General features: G+C 32.3%; 1 protein-coding gene and 1 pseudogene across 3 annotated transcripts in view; one reads left to right on the top strand and one right to left on the bottom strand.

Moving 5' to 3' along the window:
* Positions 1-24100, top strand: part of cv-c (RhoGTPase activating protein) — a 239407-nt gene that overhangs the window by 198997 nt on the left and 16310 nt on the right. For both annotated transcript variants that reach the window (XM_089708052.1, XM_089708053.1), the window contains exons 3-5: positions 6288-6436; positions 15519-15632; positions 15977-16119. In XM_089708052.1, the coding sequence (XP_089564178.1) occupies positions 6288-6436; positions 15519-15632; positions 15977-16119 (406 nt within the window). The remainder of the gene's footprint in view (positions 1-6287; positions 6437-15518; positions 15633-15976; positions 16120-24100) is intronic.
* Positions 1-24100, bottom strand: part of LOC149479552 (uncharacterized) — a 217863-nt pseudogene that overhangs the window by 62996 nt on the left and 130767 nt on the right. The gene's annotated exons all lie outside the window — the stretch shown is intronic.

Here is a 24100-nt window from a genome sequence, read left to right on the forward strand (position 1 = left end):
AACCAACCCAATTATAAGCATTCTGATGTCATAATATTGCTGTATTTTTCTAATTCGCGGAAAACGAAGCTAACTGCTTTATTTTACGCCACATTTCCTCTGGTTAACGGAGATAATATTTTTTCAGAGGACCCTTTAAAGTTTAAAGGGATGAATACGACAAAATTATGTTTAGATTTGAATTTATGCGTCGTTTATTTTGCACGCCTCATAAGCGAAGCGTTGAGGTGGGTACTACTGTCACTTCGCGCAAAACATCTGATTTTTCAAACTTAAAATGTCTTTATGTATCATACATTGCACTTGTAAGATAATACATATGTTATAGGCAAACTCCGAAGCTCCGGCGCTCCTAGGTTGGACTGGTCAATCCTCAGGTCAGACTGAATGACTTAGTCAAAGCCCAAACAAATGTAAATTTTCGGCCTTTGACTAAACAATTTTCGTCAAACCTGGGAGAGACTAATTTGGTCAGGCAAACGTCAAAACACAATTTTATTAAATCGGGGTTTGACGAGTCAAACTCCGATATAGGTATGAAGTGTCTTATCTTCGTATATTTGGAAGCATTTTATCATTTAAGCAGCTTTCAAGTCTTAAGAACCGCTTAAAACTCTGCCAGTTCTGACACCTGATTGGTCAGCTTACGTGATTTTCACTTTTATATTTGAGATGATTTGAGAGAATGCCGTGTGGCATAAGGCCCGCCTTTTGTACGATGTGCAATAAAGTATAAAATAAATAAATAAATGCTTTGGAATATACGGAGGTTAGTTTGTATAAGATTTAGTATAAAAAAATAACATTTTTAAAATTTTGATGTTTATTGTTTTAATAATTTCTGTAATTAAAATGAAAAATTAATCATTTTTCTGACATGGTGAGGCATTAACTTTAATGTTAATTGTTTTAATAATTTCTTAGGTAATTAAAGTGACAAATTAATCATTTTTCTGACATGGTGAGGCATTAATGTTAATTGTTTTAATAATTTAGAAGAATTGCAGTCGCTTCTAGGATTGACTAGGCCAAAACCGAAACAGAATAATTTACTTTCGACGTATGACTGAAAAGTTAGGAGCTCCTGGGTTTGACTAAAAATACTTCAGGCAAAGGGCGAAATTGAAATGTATTTCGGGGATTGACTGATGGCTTTGGCCAAACCTAGGATAAACCAGTCCTTCCGCGAAGAGACTGTGTATCGGACTTTGACTATAACACATACACACACATATTAAGAAAAAACACTATTTTTAACATTCATGATATTTTTGATGTCATTTTTGTTATTTAAACTAGTTAAAAAACAGTTTAAAAAAGTTCTGTCTTGGACGTCCGTATGTCTGTATGTGCGGAGGATAATAAATAATAAATAATAAATAAATACACTTTATTCAGCACCATGTAAATACACGTAAAAAAAGAAACAGACAATATGATTATAAAGCTAAAAAGGCGGCCTTATCGCTACTAAGCGATTTCTACCAGGCAACCTATGGGTAGGATTTTTAATTATAAGAAAGAGGTGAAAACAATAGGTGGTGCAGCAATGAAAAAGAATTACAGTATATTTAAACCATACAACTACTTATATTATAAATACATAATAATATGTAATAAAGATAATTTAAGAATACCTACTTTTACATTATATACATATTAATATATACGTACACATAATATACAATACATAATATATATATACCTATACAATACAATTATTAAATAAAATATAAGGATACTAACAATTTATTTGGGAGAAGAAATGGTTGAAAACTAAATTTTTAAATATGTTCAGCGATTTCGCACGTCTGATTTCAATTGGCAGAGCGTTCCAAAGAAGTATCGACTGTATATGGAAGGATTTGTGGTAAAATTTTGATTTATGGGGAGGAATTTTCAATAGCAAATTGCCAGTGCAGCGCAGATTTAAATCAACATTCGAACGAAATTCAAATTTTTCTTTAAGGTAGACAGGGGCTTGAGGATAGAAAAGGATTTTGTACAAAGATGTAAGTACATGCATGTTGCGACGTAGACGTATGGGTAACCATTTGAGCCTCATACGGTATTCTGTGACGTGATCATACTTGCGGAGGCCAAATACGAATCTTATACAAACATTTTGCAGCCGTTCAAGTTTGTCCAATTGCAATTCAGTAAGGTCAGTATAGCAAATGTCGGAATAATCGAGGATGGGAAGGAGGAGGGACTGTGCAAGAGAAATTTTTGTTGGAATGGGTAAGAAATTCCGAATACGTCTTAACGAATGTGATGCAGCAAATACCTTCTTACTCAGTTCGTTAATTTGTTTGTGCCAAGATAAAGTGCGATCAAACATAACACCAAGATTTTTAACCGAATCACTTACCGGTATAATTGTGTTATCTACAGTAATAGGAGGAAGAATTGACCAGTCAATCCTCGAAATGAAACTGGGACTCCCGATGATAATAGATTGAGTCTTTGATGGATTGACTCCCAAACCGTATGATCTACTCCAAGCTACTATCGAGGCAAGATCCTTATTCATCAATCGAATAGCAGATGGTAAATCTTCGAGAGTTGAACGAGTATAGATTTGGAGATCATCTGCATACATATGTGAGAGCGAAGTAAGGGAAACAGTGATATTATTAATAAATATGGAAAAGAGGAGAGGAGAAAGGACGCCACCTTGTGGAACGCCAGCAGTGATGCTTGACCAAGTTGAGAAAGTACTATCAACTTTGATTCGTTGCTGACGCCCCAGCAAGTAACTTTGAAACCACGCAATCACCGTTGGAGATATGTTAATGGAGCGAAGCAAGCTCACTAGGATATCAAAGTCTACAGTGTTGAACGCGTTACTGAAATCCAGTAAGGTAAGAATAGTGAGCTGCTTGTCATCGATTCCCGCTCGAATATCGTCAGTGATCTTAGTGAGTGCAGTAGCCGTACTATGCCCAGGACGGAAGCCAGATTGACAAGGATTTAAGATGGAGTTTTTGTTGAGGAAACGGGTTAACTGTTCGTGGACTAAACGTTCCAGTGCTTTGGATAAGAAAGGGAGGATGGAGATTGGACGATAATCGGAAAAGGATGCAGGATGGATTTTTTTAGGTAAGGGTAGAACGTCTGCATTTTTCCAGGCATCCGGAAATATGCCAGAGGAGATGGAAGAGTTAAATATGAAAGTTATTACAGGTGTAAGGATATCAATAATAGGAAGGATCATACTGCGGCTAATACAATCACCACCAACGGCTTTAGAAGAAATCGATGAAATGCTCTTCTTAACATCACAATCGGAGAATTGCCTGAAATGGAACGGTTGATAATTAGGAGTTTGATAAGAAGAAAGATTATTTAAAGTTTGTGATTTATGATTTGAATCGAAGTTAACAAGATTTTTTGTGAAATGTTGGTTCATCTGATCGATATTGATGTTATTTGGAAGAGAAGGCTGCTGTTGTTTACCAACTCCTAAGGATTTTAGAAATTTCCAAACCTTGGCCGTGTCGCCGTCCTCGACTGAATTATAGATATGGCGCCGCTGAGCATCTCTACATAGTGTATTGCAGTGATTCCTAATCTTATTGTATTTGTCCCGGTTAGCAGGAGAGTTGTTTGATCTTAATTTTGCTTTAGCCCTATTTTTAGAATTTATTATCGATTTAATGTCGTCAGTTAGCCATGGAGCTGGTAAGTGTTTAACTTTTACCCGTTTTACAGGAGCATGATGGTCATATAAATTCACCAGTAAAGAATTAAACACATTTACCATTTCATTTACGTCACTTGCATCGTACACAAGACTCCAGTCAATCTTGCACGCATCCTGATTCAGTCTATCAAGATCCATTCCAGCAAAATTTCTCTGCAAGAGGATTTGAGGTTTTACTTTAGGAGCACGCAGTTTATAGGATAGGAAGAAGGATAGGAATATGTGCGGAGGATTTTCTTGTTAAAACGATAGCGACCGAAATACTTTACTAATCGAGTCTTTTTTTTTCTCTTACGCTTGAGTATGCTCAGGAATAGAACCCTTTCATTTTTCAGGGTCTGATTCGATGTGGTTTAATTGTTATTAAATAAACAAAAATAATAATTATAGTCCGGGATACATCGCCCATTTTTGCAAGTGATTACTATCAAGCTAATTTTTCGTGAGTAGCTTTATTTTGATGAGATGCCCAATAATTTCATGTACAAAACTCTCGATTGTGGTAGCTACCAGAGGAAACAAGGATAAAATATTTTGATTTGATCGTTCTCAAATATTAATTACTAACTGAATGTTTTTTTTTGTTCAATCTCAAGATAATTATCTAAATTCTTCGAAAAAATATTTGTCCTACAAAATCTATGGTTTGATCAAAGAGTCCCCCTTTCTAATGTGTATCGATAACGAAGTCATCATAAATGATTACTAACCAGCTGATTTTTTTATTTTCACTTATTTAATACTTATATAATTCAACAGACATATTGCCCTACAAATTGCGTAATAAATATTTGAGAACCGTCAAATCAAAAATTTTTATCCTTGTTACCTCTGTAAGCTACCACAATCGAGAGTTTCGTACATGAAATTATTGGGCATCTCATCAAAATAAAGCTACTCACAAAAAATTAGCTTGATAGTAATCACTTGCAAAAATGGGCGATGTATCCCGGACTATTAATAAATAATTATTAAAAAAATTATGAGGCGTGCACTTTTGGATTTTCCAAATTATTTATTTATATTTCGCTGAAGATAACTTCTCGTACAATTACCTCCTTACCTCTACTATGTAGTCAATGAATATACTAATGTAAAATAAATAGTAAATTTATTTACTACATTCATGTTATCAATTATTAATGGAAACCAATCACTTTTACATTAGTATTGGTTATTTATAATGATTACTTCGTTAACCTAGTTACAGAAATTATATAATTTGTAAGCTATATTGCTAATGACAAACCTAGCATATTATTATTTAAGTACATTCCCAGAACATCGTTAAAATTGGCTTACGGGTACACATACCTCAAAATTTATTTCATTATGAAGTAAATGTCTTATTTTAAACATGAATTTGGTAAGTCCTTATAAGACAGCAAACATTTCCAAAATAACGATTAATATCATTCACTCATACATAATCTTTATTTATATTAAAAAAATGCTTTGATTAATGATCGTAATTTCATGGAAATCAAATCATCATTCGAATGTTTTCTTTCAACGACAATACCCCGCTGAAACCTGCTAAATTCACAAATCAAAATGGCTTCAAATTGTTTGTTACACAACATTTTACCTGCACGTCAATCATTATAATAATATTATATTATCTGTGCTTATAGTGACAATTGTTAACGATATTTAGGATGATGTAGGGTTTGTTGAGTGACATTTCTATTGTTACGGAGATAATACGAAAATAATTGCGTGTTTCGGACGTGTGTGTATTTGTGCTAAATGATGGATTGTTCTAGAGCTTGGGATGGTATGGGATTTGGGCTGTCAAGTGTTTTTGCAAAAAAATAGAACATCGTAGTTTTTGTTTTTATACCTATTGACGACTAACATGTTTTTATGATGTCAAGAGAAATAATAAAATATTTCTTATACTATAAGTAAGGGTAATAATTAATAGGTGTTATATTAATTTAAATAATGGTTTTCTTTCTTTTTAGTGAGTTTACGTAAAACATATAAACAGACCTAAAAACATATTTATTAGTAACGAAATTTTCGGAAAATACTTATCTATTTGTAGCTTCTCTATTTAGACTATCGCTAAATGCCCATAAAAAGGTTGAAAATCATATAAAACATTTATCAATACAACATCAGAAAATACCTCCCAAAAGCCTTGTTATTCTGTTCATTGGGCCGGTAACAATTACTGGCGCGATTCACTGTTACGTCCTTTGATCTATTACAAATACTTTGAGATTTCCAATCATAAACTTCTGTTGTTTAATGGGAATACACTTTCTATTGTTTCATTTTGCAAGTCTTGTTTTGTTCGGTCTTTCAGAAAATTTACAAGAATAGCTCGACAAGAGATGTTTAAAATTTTGCTAGCTTAATTAGTGGGATTCGATAAATTAAGAGCTTGTAGTGGCTTTTTGTAGGTAAATACTAAAAAGGTGTATAAAAATCATACATCATGGATTATTACTTTATTCTCAAACGAATTAATTTGCCTAGTTGTTTATATTTTGTCTTTCAACCCATTTCATTTTATAAACTTCACAAACTTTGCATATAATTTATAAGATTTCAAATCAAAATTTTGTTCCAGACCTCCAATTCCCGATCGACGTGTCTGGCGTGCAGAACGACCACCCGTTCCTAGACGCAGACTCGTTACAGTCCCTGTTCCGGCGGCTAACCGCGCTCAACAGATGTGCCAACATGAAGCTAGAGCACCATCACCATCAGAAGAGATCGGTAAGTTTGTTTAAGTGAAATGCAGCAGACCTTCAATTCCAGAACGAAGCGTCTGGTGTGCCGTTGACGTTTATCGCGTCGACGGTTCATTTTGTAACCAATCAAAATATAGAAATGTACGCGACGAAGGAAAATAAATAATGTTAATGCTTTACAAATTTTCTGAATTACAACCAAATACGCTGCAATTGATGACGTACTACACGAAAATTCAGCCAATACAGTTCTCAATATATAGTTCGTATCGGAAACAACTTCCTATACTATGTTACACGTCCTAAACGTCGTCCCCCGCATTTGTGCAAATAAGAACTCGTTTTTACAATGTCCATTATTTAACAAGCTTCTTTAGTACATTTGCTAAAAGCTCGCCGATAACTTGAATAAAACTTGAGCGTTTACGACTTGCTATCTAAAGTCTAGATTTAATGACATCCCTATGCTCTGTTTAGATGTGTGTTTTACTAGCTTATGTGAAAACTCGTGTTTGTAGACTGACCTTAACGAATTATATGAAGGTAAATATTACAATTTTGCATCAAATAATAATGGCTAATATCTTAAGAATATATTTCCAATACATCAATATTTCTCTACACATTATGTGAGCATATTATTAAATTTCCTTCATAAATTAAAAAAAAAATAATCTTTAAACATACCTTGAATAGCTATTTGAATAACAGAAGCTAAATTAAAAATTCAATTTTGGATTATTAAATATTGCATTACAAAGCGAACATGCTTAATTATATTTGAAAAAGATAAGAGCAAATTTACTTTTATAAAACACTTTAAATATGTGTCTGATGTTTTTAAACCATTTAAGGTTATTATTATTGATTCTGTATTTTAACGGGAACTAAATTTATGTTTGCTTAATTTACCAGCAAATATAATGTTATAAAATCGGTTCCAGATTTTATACCACATTGACATCGATTGATAAAGATCAGTTTTATTGATACTAACTATATTATTTTGCAACATCATTCGATTGTAACTTCGATACGATACAATCAACGTAATCTGGTACTTGAGACTTCTTAAAGCATTTGCTTGCGATTTATTTGACTGAATCGCATTTTAAATCCAATAATATGCCTTAAATTACGGGTTTTAAAGTCCAATTTTAAATAAAATTACTCAAAAGTGTCTGTCATAACTTTGAACAGTTTATTTTTTACTGAAATGTGTGAGAAGGGCGGATTTTTTTTTTATTATATTGGTAAAAGTAACATGTGACATAAAATGTATAGAAAACTTTCCAGAAACCGTCAAGTAGAAATAATAAAATTTACACATTTTATTACAATTAAATAGACGAGAAAAGCATCGAAATTAGATTCGTGTCTCTTACATTTCCTTTGTGACTAATATTTTGTACTATTATCCGTTTTATTAAAAAAAACAACCTCCAATTCTTAATAACTAACGTAAAAAGAGGAAAATCAATTACCAAATGCAATTCATAGAATAGTAGAAGTGAACGCAGCACGTACTAATCGTGATAGCGCTAGTGAAAACCGATATAGGAATGAAATCAACTCCAACTTTCCGTTTCCAACCTAATCGTTTTTACATAATCATCTTTTACTCTTATTTAAGTGCGGTTTCATTGACAACATTGAGCATTGAGTGTCGGAATCATAGTTGGAATATACTTTCTATTTACTTGTTTGTATTTGCTTTGATAATACCTATGTTAGTCGCTTTGGCTTTTGGTTGTTTTGATAACATAAGTGTATTATTGTTATACTTATAAAGTTGGCTAGTAAAAACTTATTTGCATGATCGGCCTATAAAAATATATTAAATCGATATAGACTCTCTTTCGGCTTTCGCTAGGACACATCTTCATACTCAAATACAATATTTTTAATTTTATAATCTTAGCAGTAAGGATTTAAAAAATCATTACATACATACACTGTAACTTATCGCAATATCGTTACACCCGAAAGGTATTTGGTACATATAAACTTTATTTCAAAGCTTATATTATAATCTTATATAAAAAAATCAGTGAAACAAATTTGAATGTACAATGCCCTTTCATTGTACATTCAAATTTGTTTCACTTATAAAAAAACCCAGCGCCCAATAGAAGAACTAAATCCTGAAGTGAATAAAACTATCCTCATTCTTACCGTGTCAACATTAAGTTGCGATCAGAGCACTTCATTAATATCCAGATCCCGAATTAATACATCCCCTGCCACGCAGAAAACGCAATTAATCAACTCACGAAGGATATATTTACCTCCAAATTGAATGGTATGACGAAGACGGAGTACCGAGATGAATGAAATTAAATTTCGTTATCCCTTGTTCTATTGAATTGCATTGTATATGTATGTCGGTATGTTTACATAGGTGGGTAAACTAATTAACAACACACATAAATTGTTGTGGTAAGATATTTTAAAACAAATTTAAAAAAATGCGCGTTAAGTTGCGCCATTTTGCAAGCAAATCTTTATATGCACGTTAAGTTTACAAATGCAAATAGTAGCACGCTTTAATGATATTTACAAAAAAAATACATGTTTGAAGTAACGTTATTAAATACAAAAAATACCATTTTTAAAACCTACGAATAATAATCTCACAACAAAATAATATCGCCTACCTTAAAGTGTGATTATTAATAACAAATTTTAAACATGACAGTATCCTTTTACTTACTTCACAAACCTATAAATTCCTAGTCTTAAAGGTCTCTCTAACTAAGCACCTACGTAGTTAAAGGTATAAAACATTGTATTAATGAACACTACGTTTCTCACGCGCAGTAAAAACTGCAACCGACGTGACCCGTATAACAAACCATTATATGGTTACAAAAACGTTTTATCAACGAAGTATCATTCCTAAGCTGCATTCGGCGTTAACCACATTGCATTAGATACAGTATCCAATCAATGGAAAACGAAGAAACCCCGTGGTAGCAAATGCGAAGTGCTTAACGATAGCCCGCTGAGACACTACTAGTTTGATTTAAACCTATATGAATTTATGTATTTGAGTTGCAAGTGAGATTCCACGAAGGAAAAGCTATTGCAACTTTTATCTGATAATGAACAGTATCGTAAGCATAAAGGTCCTTTGCAATCAGTATTTCAATAATTAATCTGAGATGAACATCCACCTGAAGAGTTTAAAGTAAATATGCACCGTGACGGAGCACTTACAAAAATTACATAACCACGTTACAACGCTCAATTTCTAGCGTAATATCCTATCTAGTAGCCTAAATGTCAGCGGCGTCGTTTAATAGGATTGGAATTGCATTTTAAACCCGTTAAATAAGTTGTGGCACTAAAAGCATTCGCTAAGCACCGCGCCGTAGTTAGGTTAGGTTATTTTGTCTTTGAGACTTGTTCACCGTTAGTTTGATAATATGTGTGAACTCTGCTGTTTTGAACATGATACAATCTACATCATATGAAGTAGACACTTGTGAAAAATACATACATGATAATAAGAAAAAGCTCCGTATTAGAACGAGTTTATAGAACATAGGGAAACATCCGTGGAAGAAAATCAGTAAATTTTTAAAAAGTATTTTTATTTTTAAATTTGTAAATTTATTTATGAGATAACGAATGAATTTGTATATCAAAATTCTTTTCGTCAAATAAATTGAGAAGAAATAGTAGATAATTTTATAACATATACTCCATCCTTTTTAAATTAATAAGCTCTCGTGCAAACTTGACCTAAATAGTGTATCTGTCACGGCTAAAGGTAGGTGAGAACATAAACTTAAGATTAGCCGGCTAAACTTAGGTTTATTTTCGACGAGGTGTTAATGTTAGTTTGTTCTATCTTTAGCCGGCTAAACTTAAGTGTAACCGCAGGCCCGTGGCTAAAAATGTCGGGGTGGGTAGATTTGGTTAGCGCCGGGCCGGTGGAGGGCTTGAGGGGCCCGCACAGTGCCAGAAAACACTCGCCCTGTTCCTTACATGTATTATAGTAACCAAATCTACCCACCCCGACTCAGGGCAGAAAGCTGGTGGCTAGGTTAGGTTAGGTTAGAACTCTTAAGACCCGCACGAGCCGAGCGAGCGCAGCGAGCGTGCTGCGGCAGCAGCCGGCGAAGTGCCAGAAAACACTCGCCCTGTTCCTTACATGTATTATAGTAACCAAATCTACCCACCCCGACATTTTTAGCCACGGGCCTGCGGTTACACTTAAGTTTAGCCGGCTAAAGATAGAACAAACTAACATTAACACCTCGTCGAAAATAAACCTAAGTTTAGCCGGCTAATCTTAAGTTTATGTTCTCACCTACCTTTAGCCGTAACATATCGATTGCTGCATACATTATGTTGCAATATTTCATACGTAGTTTAGGAAAGCATTTCAAATGCTAGGTATACAGTAATAGGTATATGTACATACACACATATTATAAATTATACCTGACCTGTCTTTTATCACTAAATCCTTCAGAACTTCGACACTTATACTGCAAAATATATATTGTAAAAATTTTTTTAAGAAACTTAATCATTTTACATCTTTAATTTCTTCTCACCATAAATTTTGTTGTAGAAATCTACAATAATTAATACGACCGTTCATCATACTTTATACATATATTCGTAAGAAAATCTTAATAAGATTAGTCATGAATTTCGCTTTCATTAGAATGATACAACGTGTTGATAAATATGTTGAAAGAAAGCGTGAAGTCATTATGTTTATTTAGAGATGGCGCTTAAAGGGTCTATCATAGAGGTGCTCTACCTTTGGTCCTAAAAAATAATTAAAAATAATATATTATGTATTATGTGTTTAAGTATTAAACCGTAATGTGAAATTAATTGCATCAAAAAGTGTTGCAAATATAATTTGTTGATGATAAACAACAGATAATTGTTGTGATAATTTAAACTGATGAATTAATCCAAATTATATATGCATTCATTTATATGTACCTACTTAAACCGTTAGTATATATTAGGTTACTATCCAAAATAAGTACAATATCATCAATCAAGCAGAACGTGCATTGTTCCCACAACATGCATAAATACCACAGATATTATCGGAACACAAATAACAGGTTATCAAGCAATTACGTATTTGTGAAATTCACACCATCTAAAGGTTGCCAACCACTGGCCTATCACGTACTTTCGGGTGTCAGTAAGGTCATTACTCAGTAATCATGCGATGGAACGCTATTTGCATAATAATTTCACGATTTAGAATGAGATGTTAATTTTTAAATTGTTTCCTTTAGTGTTTTGGGATGTAGCCTGCAGTCTTCGATGTTTGAGATTGTTATCCGATTGCAGATATGAATAAATTTTGGTTATCGTTATAACATTTTGAGAAGAAGATTATGGAGGATCTCTTGTAGATTATTTTTTGTGTGATTTTTTTATAAATATTTTTTGGCATAAGTATTATAAGCTCGCTGAGATCTTACATTAGATAAACATGCATTTTCTTGACTCAGGTATTATATAAAGAATTTTCATTGGAATAGAACTATAGAATATTTAACTTTACCACTAATTAATAAAATAGATCTATATTTTCTACTTTAAAAAAATCTCCATTTTTATTGTAAAATTCAGTTTCATATACCGCCTATAACTTTTTGCAGAGCACTTCAAAAACACCCTCATTTTCGAATAAGTATATACAAAATGCAACATAATTAAAACCACATGGCGAACATTACAAATTACTATAGATACAAAGCTTGCCGGTAAAAAAGAGAAGCACAATATAATCCATCACGCTGTTTCGAGTCAATGAACTTGTAACAGGATGCAAGGTTAAAAATACTAATTTTGCAATTACCTTCAAATTATTTCAAGATTGCAGAGTCACTTGCGCCGTACACTGTACAGTCGTTATGTAATGTTTGATACAATTATTTTGATATTTAAGGTCATGTTACATGTATGTAATAGACTGTCTAATTAATAAACGAAAAAAACTCAGATTGACTTGAAGATGTTTCTTATTTCACGAACAAGCTACTGAATTTCATGTCATGAAGCTTGATTGTGTCTTAATAACTTTTAATAAGTAATGCAACATTTCCTGGTATTTCGTATAAGGTTTGAAACGAAGCCGCGGGCTGAACATAGACTTAATATTTTAATTATATAAGACCGAATAATGATCATAAACGTTCGTAACTATAATGACTTGCTGGTTTTATATAGAATCAAAGGAAAGGGTTGTAAACTACGCAGTACATTGTATTATTCATTTTAAGAAATTTTGGTGAAATGCTAAAAAATTATTGTAATTGAATGACAAACACTTACATATCTTGCGTATAATGACATGAAATAAATAACACAGATAAGTACTGCTAATTATTTATCTCATAGAAAATATTAAAAGACCTGTTTACTTGCTCGAATGAAACTTTTTATACGAAAAACAATCTATTTTTTTATCAACACATAGCTACTTAATAAAGTGCATAACGTCCAAACAAAATCAATTACCGTCCCTTCAAAATTTCGCCGATCGGAACGATTAACAAAAAGTAAAAGTTTGTCCATTCAAGATTTAACGACCTAACGAATCACATCAATCAAAAGCGAATAAATCCAACGACACATTAAATTCGATTATTAAAATTCTAAACACTTTCTTGCTCGCTTATCCTCGTATCATGGATCTGGCCCGTCATTCTTACAAATTGGTGCGAGCGAAAAATAAGATGATTAAATGGCTCATTCACACTAACAAGGCTTTGACGGACAACAAGAGGTGTGTCCATCTGTGAGGATACATTGCTCATATGTAGTCTGGATGGTTAAATATGAATGGACATAAACAATCAATACTAGTCAATACGTTGAGATAGTCTGGTATATCTAGTCAATACGTTGAGTCTGGTTAGGTAATTATTTTGTGTAGACACTGATTCGGTCGATTATAAAAATGAAATATTAGTTTTAGCTTATTTAAGAAATTGTGCAAAATACAAAGCCTTCATAGATATAAAAAATAAATTATATTTAATTAACCCTTGAAATTTAGCTTCGTCAAGTGCCAATACAATACCAGGATAAATTGAAATAACACACAAAAGCACTTAGAACGTTAGTCCTGAGCTTAATAACGTCAAGATCAATCTAGAACTTCTTGAAGGCAACTCAAGTTTTAATAAAGCCGTTTAAATGAAACTTAAGAATGTAATATCCTTCACGACTAAACCTTTAACTTTTTCTAAACTAAAGCTAGCTGTCGTCGCTTCAATCAAGTTGTCCTTCCAAGATTTCATTAACCGCCCACTGATTTCCCAGAAGGCTTTTATTAAGACCATCCGTACTATATCATACGTATTACAGAGATTAAAATATTTTTTGCCGCGGTTTTTAATTTACTCAACTGCAAGATTATTGATATAACTAGTTGATCTCTCTTCTGCTAATTAGGACTATGGTTCTGTTAGTTGATTTTCATAATGTTTTGTTAGTTCAATTTTACGTTTGAAACTTTTAATGAATTCCTACATTAACAATTGAATTTCCATTATCTGGCTTCTTTTTATATTATGCAGTTTCGTTACTATTTTAATAGTCACGTCTATTATTAATTTTAGTATTAAAATTGTATAACATCCTACTAATCTCTTACAATTCAGTTTAAATAATATTGTTCCACCACTATAAACAGAAAATATACTTTTCTAACACTAGAAGCTATGAACGATCTGACCTAACCTTCAGCGTCCGCTGGTAATCTAATAAACGTTTGGTCTAACATCAATGATATTCAGGATAGCCTCGGATAATCCGGTTATCGGATTATAACTGTGTTTAGAGCGTCGGATGAAAACGGAGGCAATAATTGATTACAGTATGATCGAATTAGTTTTACTTGGCTATGGCTTAGGAATATATTATCCTTAACAATCCCCTTTTAGGTTAATAACTTTATAGGCTTTGTGTTACATTGTGAATATGAATATTGATATATGTTTTTTTGAATATTATAATATGTAAAGCAACGAATTTGGGAATAGAAATTAATTACTTATAGTATGTTACGATAATGTGAAAAATAATTGTGAATGAGATATATAAATAATGAGTTATAAATTGGTTTTATTTTATTAATAATAATTACGCGATCAAAAAAAATATACTCAATTACATATCAAGATATTATAGAAGGTAGTTCATGTGAAAAATATGTATTCACATTACAATAGATAAACGTTTACAATATACATTTATACGGTCTGCAAAACAAGACAGACGAATAATGTCTGTATCTAAAGTCTGAATAGAAGTTCTTTAGTGTATCTCATAAAATGTAAACAATTGAGAAATGTCGCGAGTCTAGACGGTCCTCTGTCATCTGCTTTAATAATCGTCTAAGATTTATACACGTAGAGTATTGGAATAATACTCTTCGAACAGTAGGAAATAAATTGTTTTACGAATCTTTACTAAAACTTTTGAAGGAAAATCCATTTATCGTGAAATGATCATTTCTTACCTTAAATTCAGATGTTGTTACTATAAGGATAATATCTTTGTATAATACAAATTACTTTATAAATTAAGTCCGCATATTATATACGTAAAGGCTAGTATTCAATCAAATTAACAGCCTACTGAACATAAACGTCACATCCACCCAACACCTAAACCTATACAGACGTTAGTTAAATTTAATATCTCTATATTTCACAACACCAATATAACAGCAATTCACAATAGTGAATATGGAATGCAAGATGCCATTCGCATACCGCAAAATCTACGCAATCTAGACGGAAAATAGTTTTCATACAATGGAGCTTCGGCTAGACTTAAGCTATTGCAGTATTTCAATAGTTAACCAACATATCTTGAGCTCTAGCGCTGGCGTAATTAATAAAGTTATTCATAGTTAGTGCTTATTTATATTATTTGGTTTTATACGTCAGTTAAGCTTAACATCTTAACTCTGTTCAACATTTAGATGTAATATTGTGTGCACGTGGTGCAATATCTTATTGTGATGACATTATTTGTCTTCATGAATTGTTTTAATTGAGATTTAAAGTAGACATTTAAATACAATATAAAATATTTCTTTGCAGAACGACTCTGACGATGAGCAATGTGCTTTGAGTGATAAATGGCAATACGAAAGGAAGTCGAGAAGATGGTCCAGGGTTGTGGAGATCACACCGCAAGCACAGAGGAGACTTCAGGTTTGTGTTATGTATAGTTTGTTTAAATGTACTAACAATATAATTTTTTAATCATGTGATATTAAATTGCGTTAGTTTGTTATTTATACAATTTAAATCAGGAAAGATTAAAGAAAAATTATGATGAATAATATATTAGTTATATTAAAACAATGCACCTTCACGAGACAGGGAAGTAGGTATAACCGGAGGGTCTCTTATAATCAAGATATTGTAAAAATGAGAATGGAAAACTTGACTTGATATCAATTCATATTCAATTCGAAATCGGTTTCGTCATAATAATTCAATAGCTGACGTTGCCAAAATTCAATTAATATTGATAAATATGTTTTATAATTTAGGTCATAGCAGCCCGGGCGCTCGCGGAGAGAGAAGCGAGAGAAGCCCGGGGGGAAATAGAAGATGACGAGGATGAAACCCTACCCACTATCAGGGTGGGGTTGGTAGACGCAGATGGGCATTATACTGACGTTGAACCAGATTTGTAAGTTTAAATTACATAGGTATTATATTCAAATCTTAAAGATAGTTAAAATGTTAAGTTAAAGATTTTTTATTTTAAAAATTACTTACTTTAAATGTAAAAGACGCACACGCAAAATAGACGCTTGAGGTCGAGAGGAGACATGCCCGTATTATAGTTTATTATTAAGTGGATGAATAGAAAGATAAATTAAAATTATCGAGAAGAAAAGTTGTAACTCGCAAGGTTTGGTTTCTCCGTAGCGACTGTTTACATAGGTCTCTTGGTAATCAAAATGTTTAGTAGTTAGCTAAAATGCTTGTGGAATACTTACTGTTCAAAATATGATAAATTTTGATAAATGAAACGTAACAAAAGGCATTAGCTGTTTTAGGACAGCGGAAAATTTGTACACGAACTAAAGTGTAGAGCGTAGCCGCGAGCATTGCTTCTAGGTCTTATAAACAAAACAAGTTGTGGTTAAAGAACATTTATTTAGCTAATTAATATTCTATGTACTCTCACTGTCTCTTTAATGTAGTTTGATGATACAATTAATTGTTAATTATATACAATTTTAGAAAGGATTTGGAGTTCTTGCTTATAGCTAACTGTTATATTTCTTAATTTACGATTAATTATACAAGTGTTATGTTTTTCATTATTCCTAATTTTTTGTTATTTAAAAAACATACAGCTACTTACTGAAATAATACAATATCCTAAATAAACGCAACGTAGTTACAACTCGACTAAAATTGTAATGCCCTTCTAGGGAACTTAACATGTGCTCATTTGTAGTTATTTTTATCTATTACACAATCTCAACCGATATTAACCTCCTAACATCGATAGCTAATACATACTAACTGGTACATGTCAATTATACAAGTATACACAATTATAAAGTGTACGGCCAATCAAGTGCACGAAACATATTACTCTACATGAAAATTTTAATAACAAACAACACTCAAGCGTTTTAATTTCATACATAATCATCCAGCATCAGACAAGGCATCAATCAATAAACCAACAAAGAAATTAATAAAATATCTCATACAATAGCCCTAATCACCCGCTGTCGTGTTAATGAGAGTACGAAATAGGGCTGCTACTTAACACTTATATAATGCTCCCATTAAATTGGAATGCATATGTCTGACAGCATGATAATTAATAAATATCCTTATACGTCCTTGCAGTGTTTAATATTGTTTGAAATTTTAATTAATTTTTGATCCGAAATGATTGATATTAAATGAATATTAACATATTTCAATACGTTGCATAATGTATGATTTCACATGCTTACGATTTCAGCTTTCCCAAATTAATATTTCTGCACCAATCTTAGGATTGGTCAGGATTAACCTTCACTTAGCTAACGAAGTTCGTCAAATCGTGAAACATAATATCTAGACTATGCATAGTATTTCACTATTTCGACAACCCTATTAGAGAACATGAAAGGTGAGCCATCAAATTGGCCCTTGATTGCGCAAAGCTGATTGAAATGTTAGATACAAAGGCTCGTCTTTCTTTTAACAACGACCAGTTTACGATGACCCCTTTTACACCTTGCATTTATATGTTAGGGTGAATGTTCATGTTAACATTTTGTTTATTAGGAACATAAACAGCCTTTTGATAATTTTATATCTGATATATTAGTTTTTATAGCATTCAAATGCATTAAAAATATATTTTTTTAAAGAATATATAAATTCGGGTTCCCAAATGGCCATGCGTCGCGGTCGCCCCGGTAAGGCAGAAGACGCGGGTTCGAATCCCGCCTTCTTCATTCTTTAAAACTTGACACCTTTACACCAACACAATATAATGGTACATTCTACTTCAATTTACGGAAATGATGACTATTTATATTTCCAAATTAGCTCCTATATAACGTACCTATATGTCTTGGACTTTATAAAAATAAACAATCTATTGATCTACTTTCTCTATATTATTTGCAATCCAATAAACATCTTGCATTTGCACTTAAGAAACCTTTCTTCAGTCCTTTCTATGGAATAGATATAAAATAGTAGGGGAGATGGGCCCAAAGGGGGCACCTTACGGGAAAATTAAAAAAAATGAAGTTTGAAAAGAAGTTAATCCATTTATTTTTTTGCCAAAAGTTCCATTAATAAATACTTTTGAATGCTAAGTGGTTAAATTTGTCAAAAGTTAAAGTATATAATAATTATTAACAGATTACTAAAAGCCTACGATTGCCCGCTTTGCCCGAAGGGGAGGCCTAAAGCGGGCTTTCGTTTAGGGCAAAACGGGCAGTAGTTGGGTAAAGCGGGCAGGCCTGGATTTAAACAGTAAATTTCAAAATATACAGCCACAAATAATATATACAATAATAAATAGAGTAAAAGACCCAAAAATATTTTATAAGTTATGTATTTCAAACAGTCATACAATTATTTTTAAATGAATATATGAAACAAAGGAACTTCTTAGGAGCTTTAAACTTTTAGGTACAATATTTACAGATATATCTGAAATAAAATTAAAAAAAAATAACGCCCTGTTTACAGTCTATCATTATTTAGTCTCTAATAAGCGATACAATTATTTTATATACATATTTATTTATTTATAAATCCTAAAATAGTGTAATTCTGGAAATTATTCCAAAAATTCTTGTTTAGACAGCCCGTAAAATAAAGAGTCCATGTGGAATACGTATTCCAAAAGCTCCATTTCTTGTTCCGTAGAAAAGACAGTAGTAAACCAACCAAGCTTTACATTACACGAACCCGATTTAAGATGTCTGCAATGTCGTTCTTGGAATCCCATATTTAGTTGTTACTTTTTTGATAGGTTTTCCTAACTCTTGTACTTCTCGTTTTGCTTGCTGCATAGTTGAGCGTTGCCATGAGGCTTGTGAAGTTTTACCACATGAGTAGAAAGACGGAACAGAGACTAAGCTTCCTAAGAACGTGCAAAATTGTTACCTATTTTGGTAGGGTTGTCACAATAGGTTAAGACAAATTAAACAAAACTACCTACTACAACCCAACCTAGGTATGTACACACTTACAATACATACATACATACTTACAAATGCTAAACTTGTAATAATAATGAAAGGTAAAGACACACCATGTACAATTCTCATCTTATTAAAAAAGGACCTAATAAAATAAACGCAAGTAGGTACTGACTTGAAAAAGTAATAATCAAAATATTTACTCACCTATTGTACTCCTTGAGATAGTTGAAGTATGATATATTTTTAGTTTTTCTACTATTATTCATACACACGGTACAATAAACAACCATTTTTGACAATGAAATATTACGTTTTATATTAAAATATTCAAACTTGCAAGTTGCAACTAATAAAACAAACAACGTGCGTCGTATCAACCCTGAGACTGTCCTCTGCCTGTGCAAGCGCAAACCGGTTTTTTCCAGAATCGCTGCGTACGCGACAAGCGGCCAGAGTCACACACACATGGCCCCGCGTACTTGTAGTAGTGCAATCGATTCTCGCGTTTGTTTGAAGCTTAGTCTCTGTTCCGTCTTTCTACTCATGTGGTTTTACGCTTATATTGACGCCGGTTATAAGCTGTCATCTGAAAGGAAAAAACAAACAAGAATGTAACATTTTAGCGGACGGGGCAAAGCGGGCGCGTGCCCGCTTTACCCTGCCCGCTTTGCCTTTTTCGACATTTGAAAGGTTCAGACGAAATTCTACCTCAAAATTTTTAGACACGTGGATTTTTATGGAACCAAAATATGGCCAGATAGCCACTTAATAACTAACAAATTTTAGTTAAAGGATTGTAAACACCAAAATAAAAAGAACACATATTACATACCTTGCAATATTTTTCAAAAATCGTCGAAAAACATTTATTTGTTGCAGCTTGTAAATGCGTGCTCGCAAGCGAATCCAACGACTGCCGCGAGGTGGGAGGGGTGCGGGGATCGTGCTCACGAGTCGCGCGCGCGCCATTATTTAAAATTTCGATACTATACTGAGTGCCCGCTTTAGGCTCTATGCCCACTTTAGGCCCCTTTCCCCTAATTATATGCGCTAAGCTTTAGGTGCAAATTTTACCTACACATAAATATTAATCAACTCTCACTACAACTATAAACCTAACGAGTATTTCATAAATATGATACATACATAGTTACGTAGTATAATTTCTTAATTGATTTAAACTCTAAAATATAATAGGTACCTATAGCCGTGCGTAAAATCACGTCACTTAGTCGAAATTGCTTTGCAAACTCCGGGAAAGCTTAATATTAATATTAGTTATACGTTAGTTGCTAATAGCTTCTCAATTAGAAAACTTTGGTGATGAACCGATACATAATTTTATGGTGAACGAAATCGTGACCAGAGATTATAAAGGGTTTTAGCTTAAGTTAAATAAGTATGAATTCGACTTTGAATAATGTTTTGTGGTTACGTACCTATAGAGACAGAAAATTCAGGAAAAAAAACTCAAATTATTTTTATGTTAGTAGTTAATATGTATCTATGTATATAATGTATATATTATGTAATATTATATTCTATTTTTAACTCGCTTTTATAACTTTAATTATATCTTTGTATCTCTTTTGGCTGCATAATCAAGACATAAAAATATTGTAACTAAGTTGATTTTATTAAACGAAAAGATTCTACGCGAACGATGCCGCAGGCTGTAGTAAAAGTTACATTTATTACTGTCGGCTATAAAACAAATAATATTTAAAATAATTGTTGAATATCATTTTAAGATATTGGCTACAACAGAAAGTTTCATCCAAACAGTACTTAGGCTATATCTTTACCTGTATCGTTAACCTACCTACGTAAAGCTCCTTTTACATTTCCTCTAACGTTAAATCTAACGTTCACCACAAACGTGCATGTAAAATACCCTTAACGCGACCACGAATTTAAAGTTCAACCAAATTTGGTTGACCATTGTCAATTACTAACCCGTAATGGCCGACCGGCGCTCGCTACTTGACTCTTGTAATTGTTATGTACAGACAGCAGCACAATACTTGCGTAATAGAAATATACTTTTATGCTGACCGTATCGTGCGTTGTATGTTGTGAATGTGTGTACTTTGAAGAGATAACATCGCGATGATGTTTATCGTAATTTGATAGTTGTTCTGAAAATAAAGACATAAAAAAACAATAAATTTGGAAATATCCGTTTTTGGGAATATCGGCTAAAAATAAGATGTTCGATTTATAAACGTCGCTCGCGTCGTAAAGTTGAAAAAGACATTGGAAAAAGTTCTTATTTTTAATTAAATACTCTTTAACCACGTCGTTTTATATATACTGCCTTTTCATCACATCTAATAACCACACCACTTAATATATGATATGTCTCACATAATATAATTAATTTGTTACACTTATTTTTCGCACAACTTCTCAGTTCTCATTGATAGGTGTATAGTTACATTTTTTAATAATTTATCTTTTTATTTTTAAACGTTTTCAACACAAAATAGTAAAGATTCTAACAATATTTGTACAATGATCTGTGACTTTGTTTGTCTGTTGTACTCGACCTGTCAAAATTAATGGACCCGGTATTCTGTTATTTCTCACGTGTTTATTTTATAGGTATTTTAAGTTTGTCGTGTTGAAAGTGTCGTGTATTTTTACGACTTACAACAATTTTATTAATGCAGTTTTATCGATCTTTAAGCAGAATTTATTTAAAATTTGTTTCCTTGAAAGTAAAACTTTTATGTTCCTATTATTATACATAATATGAAAGAAAAGGCAGAAATTAATAAAAATAAGCAGACTATATTAAGATTATTTAAAAAGAAAATTAACGAAAATGCAGAATTCGACGATGCAGATGTACCTGCTTACTGTTAAATTTTATCGAAACAAAATATAAAAAACATTAAGTTAATAATATAAACAAAGTATTCCAACAAATTCTGCAGAAAGTTAATTTTATATTTATATGGATAATCGAATTTATTCATTCACTGTTAAAATAAAGCCATAAAACTTATTCAATAATCATTTCGTAACACCATAGCACCAACTATTAATTCTCAGTACTAAATTTCCCAAACAAATTATATATAATTATGCCTACCGGCTGTTTGCTCTAGTTACAATTTGGGGTACTCAGCCCTTCACCTATCACGTTTCTATGTCTTATTGCCAAACCGGAGGAAATAATGCCCTACCTTCCGCATGGCTGTATTGATAGCGGTTTGAAAAGTTAGTGGAAAAGTTGTATGGAGTTGTTATTGTAGAGCCAGTTGGAGCTGATTGAAAAACAATCGGTTGTGACTGTTTATTTCAATGGAACCTAGCTTTTGACACACTTTGGATTTTCCTGAATATCTCATCGATATTGTGGTAGGTACATGGTACACATCGCCACATTATTAGGACTACGAACCGTACTCTTTAATTGTAAAAGGTATAGTATTATATTATCTGTGGTACAAGTTAATTAAACTCATGTAGCTATTTATGTAAAAGCAATACTTAACTATAGGGAAAAAAATAAACATCTTTGAAACTCCTCAAACATTATATTCAATAAAAAAAAATCAATACTTTAACAGCAAAAAAAACGCGTAAACTGGCAACTCACCAAAACGCATTGCGCCACGACAATAACCTACAAAAGGGCGTTAGATTTTTAGAGCGGAAAGCTTTTAAACATGATTAATTGTTCAAATTTCGAATTACTTAATGGCCGGACGGGCAACACCAAAAATCTGTTCTTCACACGACCAACGATTTGTAAATTAAAACACCGTTTTTAATTAAAGGGCATGTTATAATTTTGATGGCAACACCGTTAAGTCTGTTATTAATTTTGATGATCCGCTTTTAAATTTGAAATCAACATTGTGAAATGATTAATCAAAGGTTGAATGAACACTCCGAGCATTAGATTGCAATAAACGGTTAGTATATTTTCATTTGTATATTATAAAACGATTACTCGATTAATATTATAGGTTCTAAATTGATTTCGGAGTGAGTTGTTTCTTGCTTTAATTAAGCCAAAAAAATTCTGATATTTGTATTAATTAAATTTTAATCGTAAATAATAATGAAGCATTACCGTTATACTTTTCTTTTATTAATTTAGGTAATGTTTTTCTTGTATGTCATAGTTCACACGTTAAAAAAGTAAATACTTGTATAAATCATTTAAATGGTCCTTGAGTTTGCACCTTGGCTGTTTGATTCTGCATAAAAACTATTTGTCCACATTCTTCAAAGTTCAGTCTTCCACGACAAAGTACGACAAAGAATGCCTTAAGTGCGCTAAAGTATTCGGGGTTATTGTGCTTTTCACTTAGCGACCTTCTAAAGTTATAAAATTAAGGTTTTGTTTAACTTTCCCTAAACTCGACGCTTGAGGACACTAATTTTAGTGAATGACCTTTAAAAATTAACGTTACATTTTTATGTGGGTGCGTAAGGTATTTAAAGTTACTTAACACTTGTGGAATGGAACAACGTATAAGAATTTACTATTTAAAAATATTTTCAGATTTTAATTAGGTACGTCGAATGGATAGTGAATGCTGTTTTTAATTTTGAAAGTCGAAGTCATAAATTTATTACCAACACTTTTGAATTTATGTTTTCTTTCCTTATACTAAGCACAGCATGTCGCTCCAAAACATCGATACTATCATCAACAAAATAGTAACAGACATCTCTAAATGGATGCATCATAAATCATAATGCTAACGTGACCAAATGTTACGTTTAATATTCGCAACCATTATATAAGGAATGAAATAACAAATCTCATTCAATTATCTGTAACGTGTAATTAATTTATCTATATCCGACTTTCTCCGTCCAAAATTTCGAGTACAATATATTGCATTAATAGCAGTAACGTCGTTTGCCTTATAAATCGTCGTTAATTGCTACCTTTATTTATTTATTTATTTATCAATCCTTTATTGCACTTAAAGAGAATAAGAAATAAGAAACACAAACACTTAAAGA

Source organism: Colias philodice, chromosome 20 (assembly GCF_061535455.1).
Source record: "Colias philodice isolate Cphi_HAF_F1 chromosome 20, ilColPhil1 Martin Lab GWU primary, whole genome shotgun sequence".
Taxonomy (NCBI): Eukaryota; Metazoa; Arthropoda; class Insecta; order Lepidoptera; family Pieridae; genus Colias; species Colias philodice.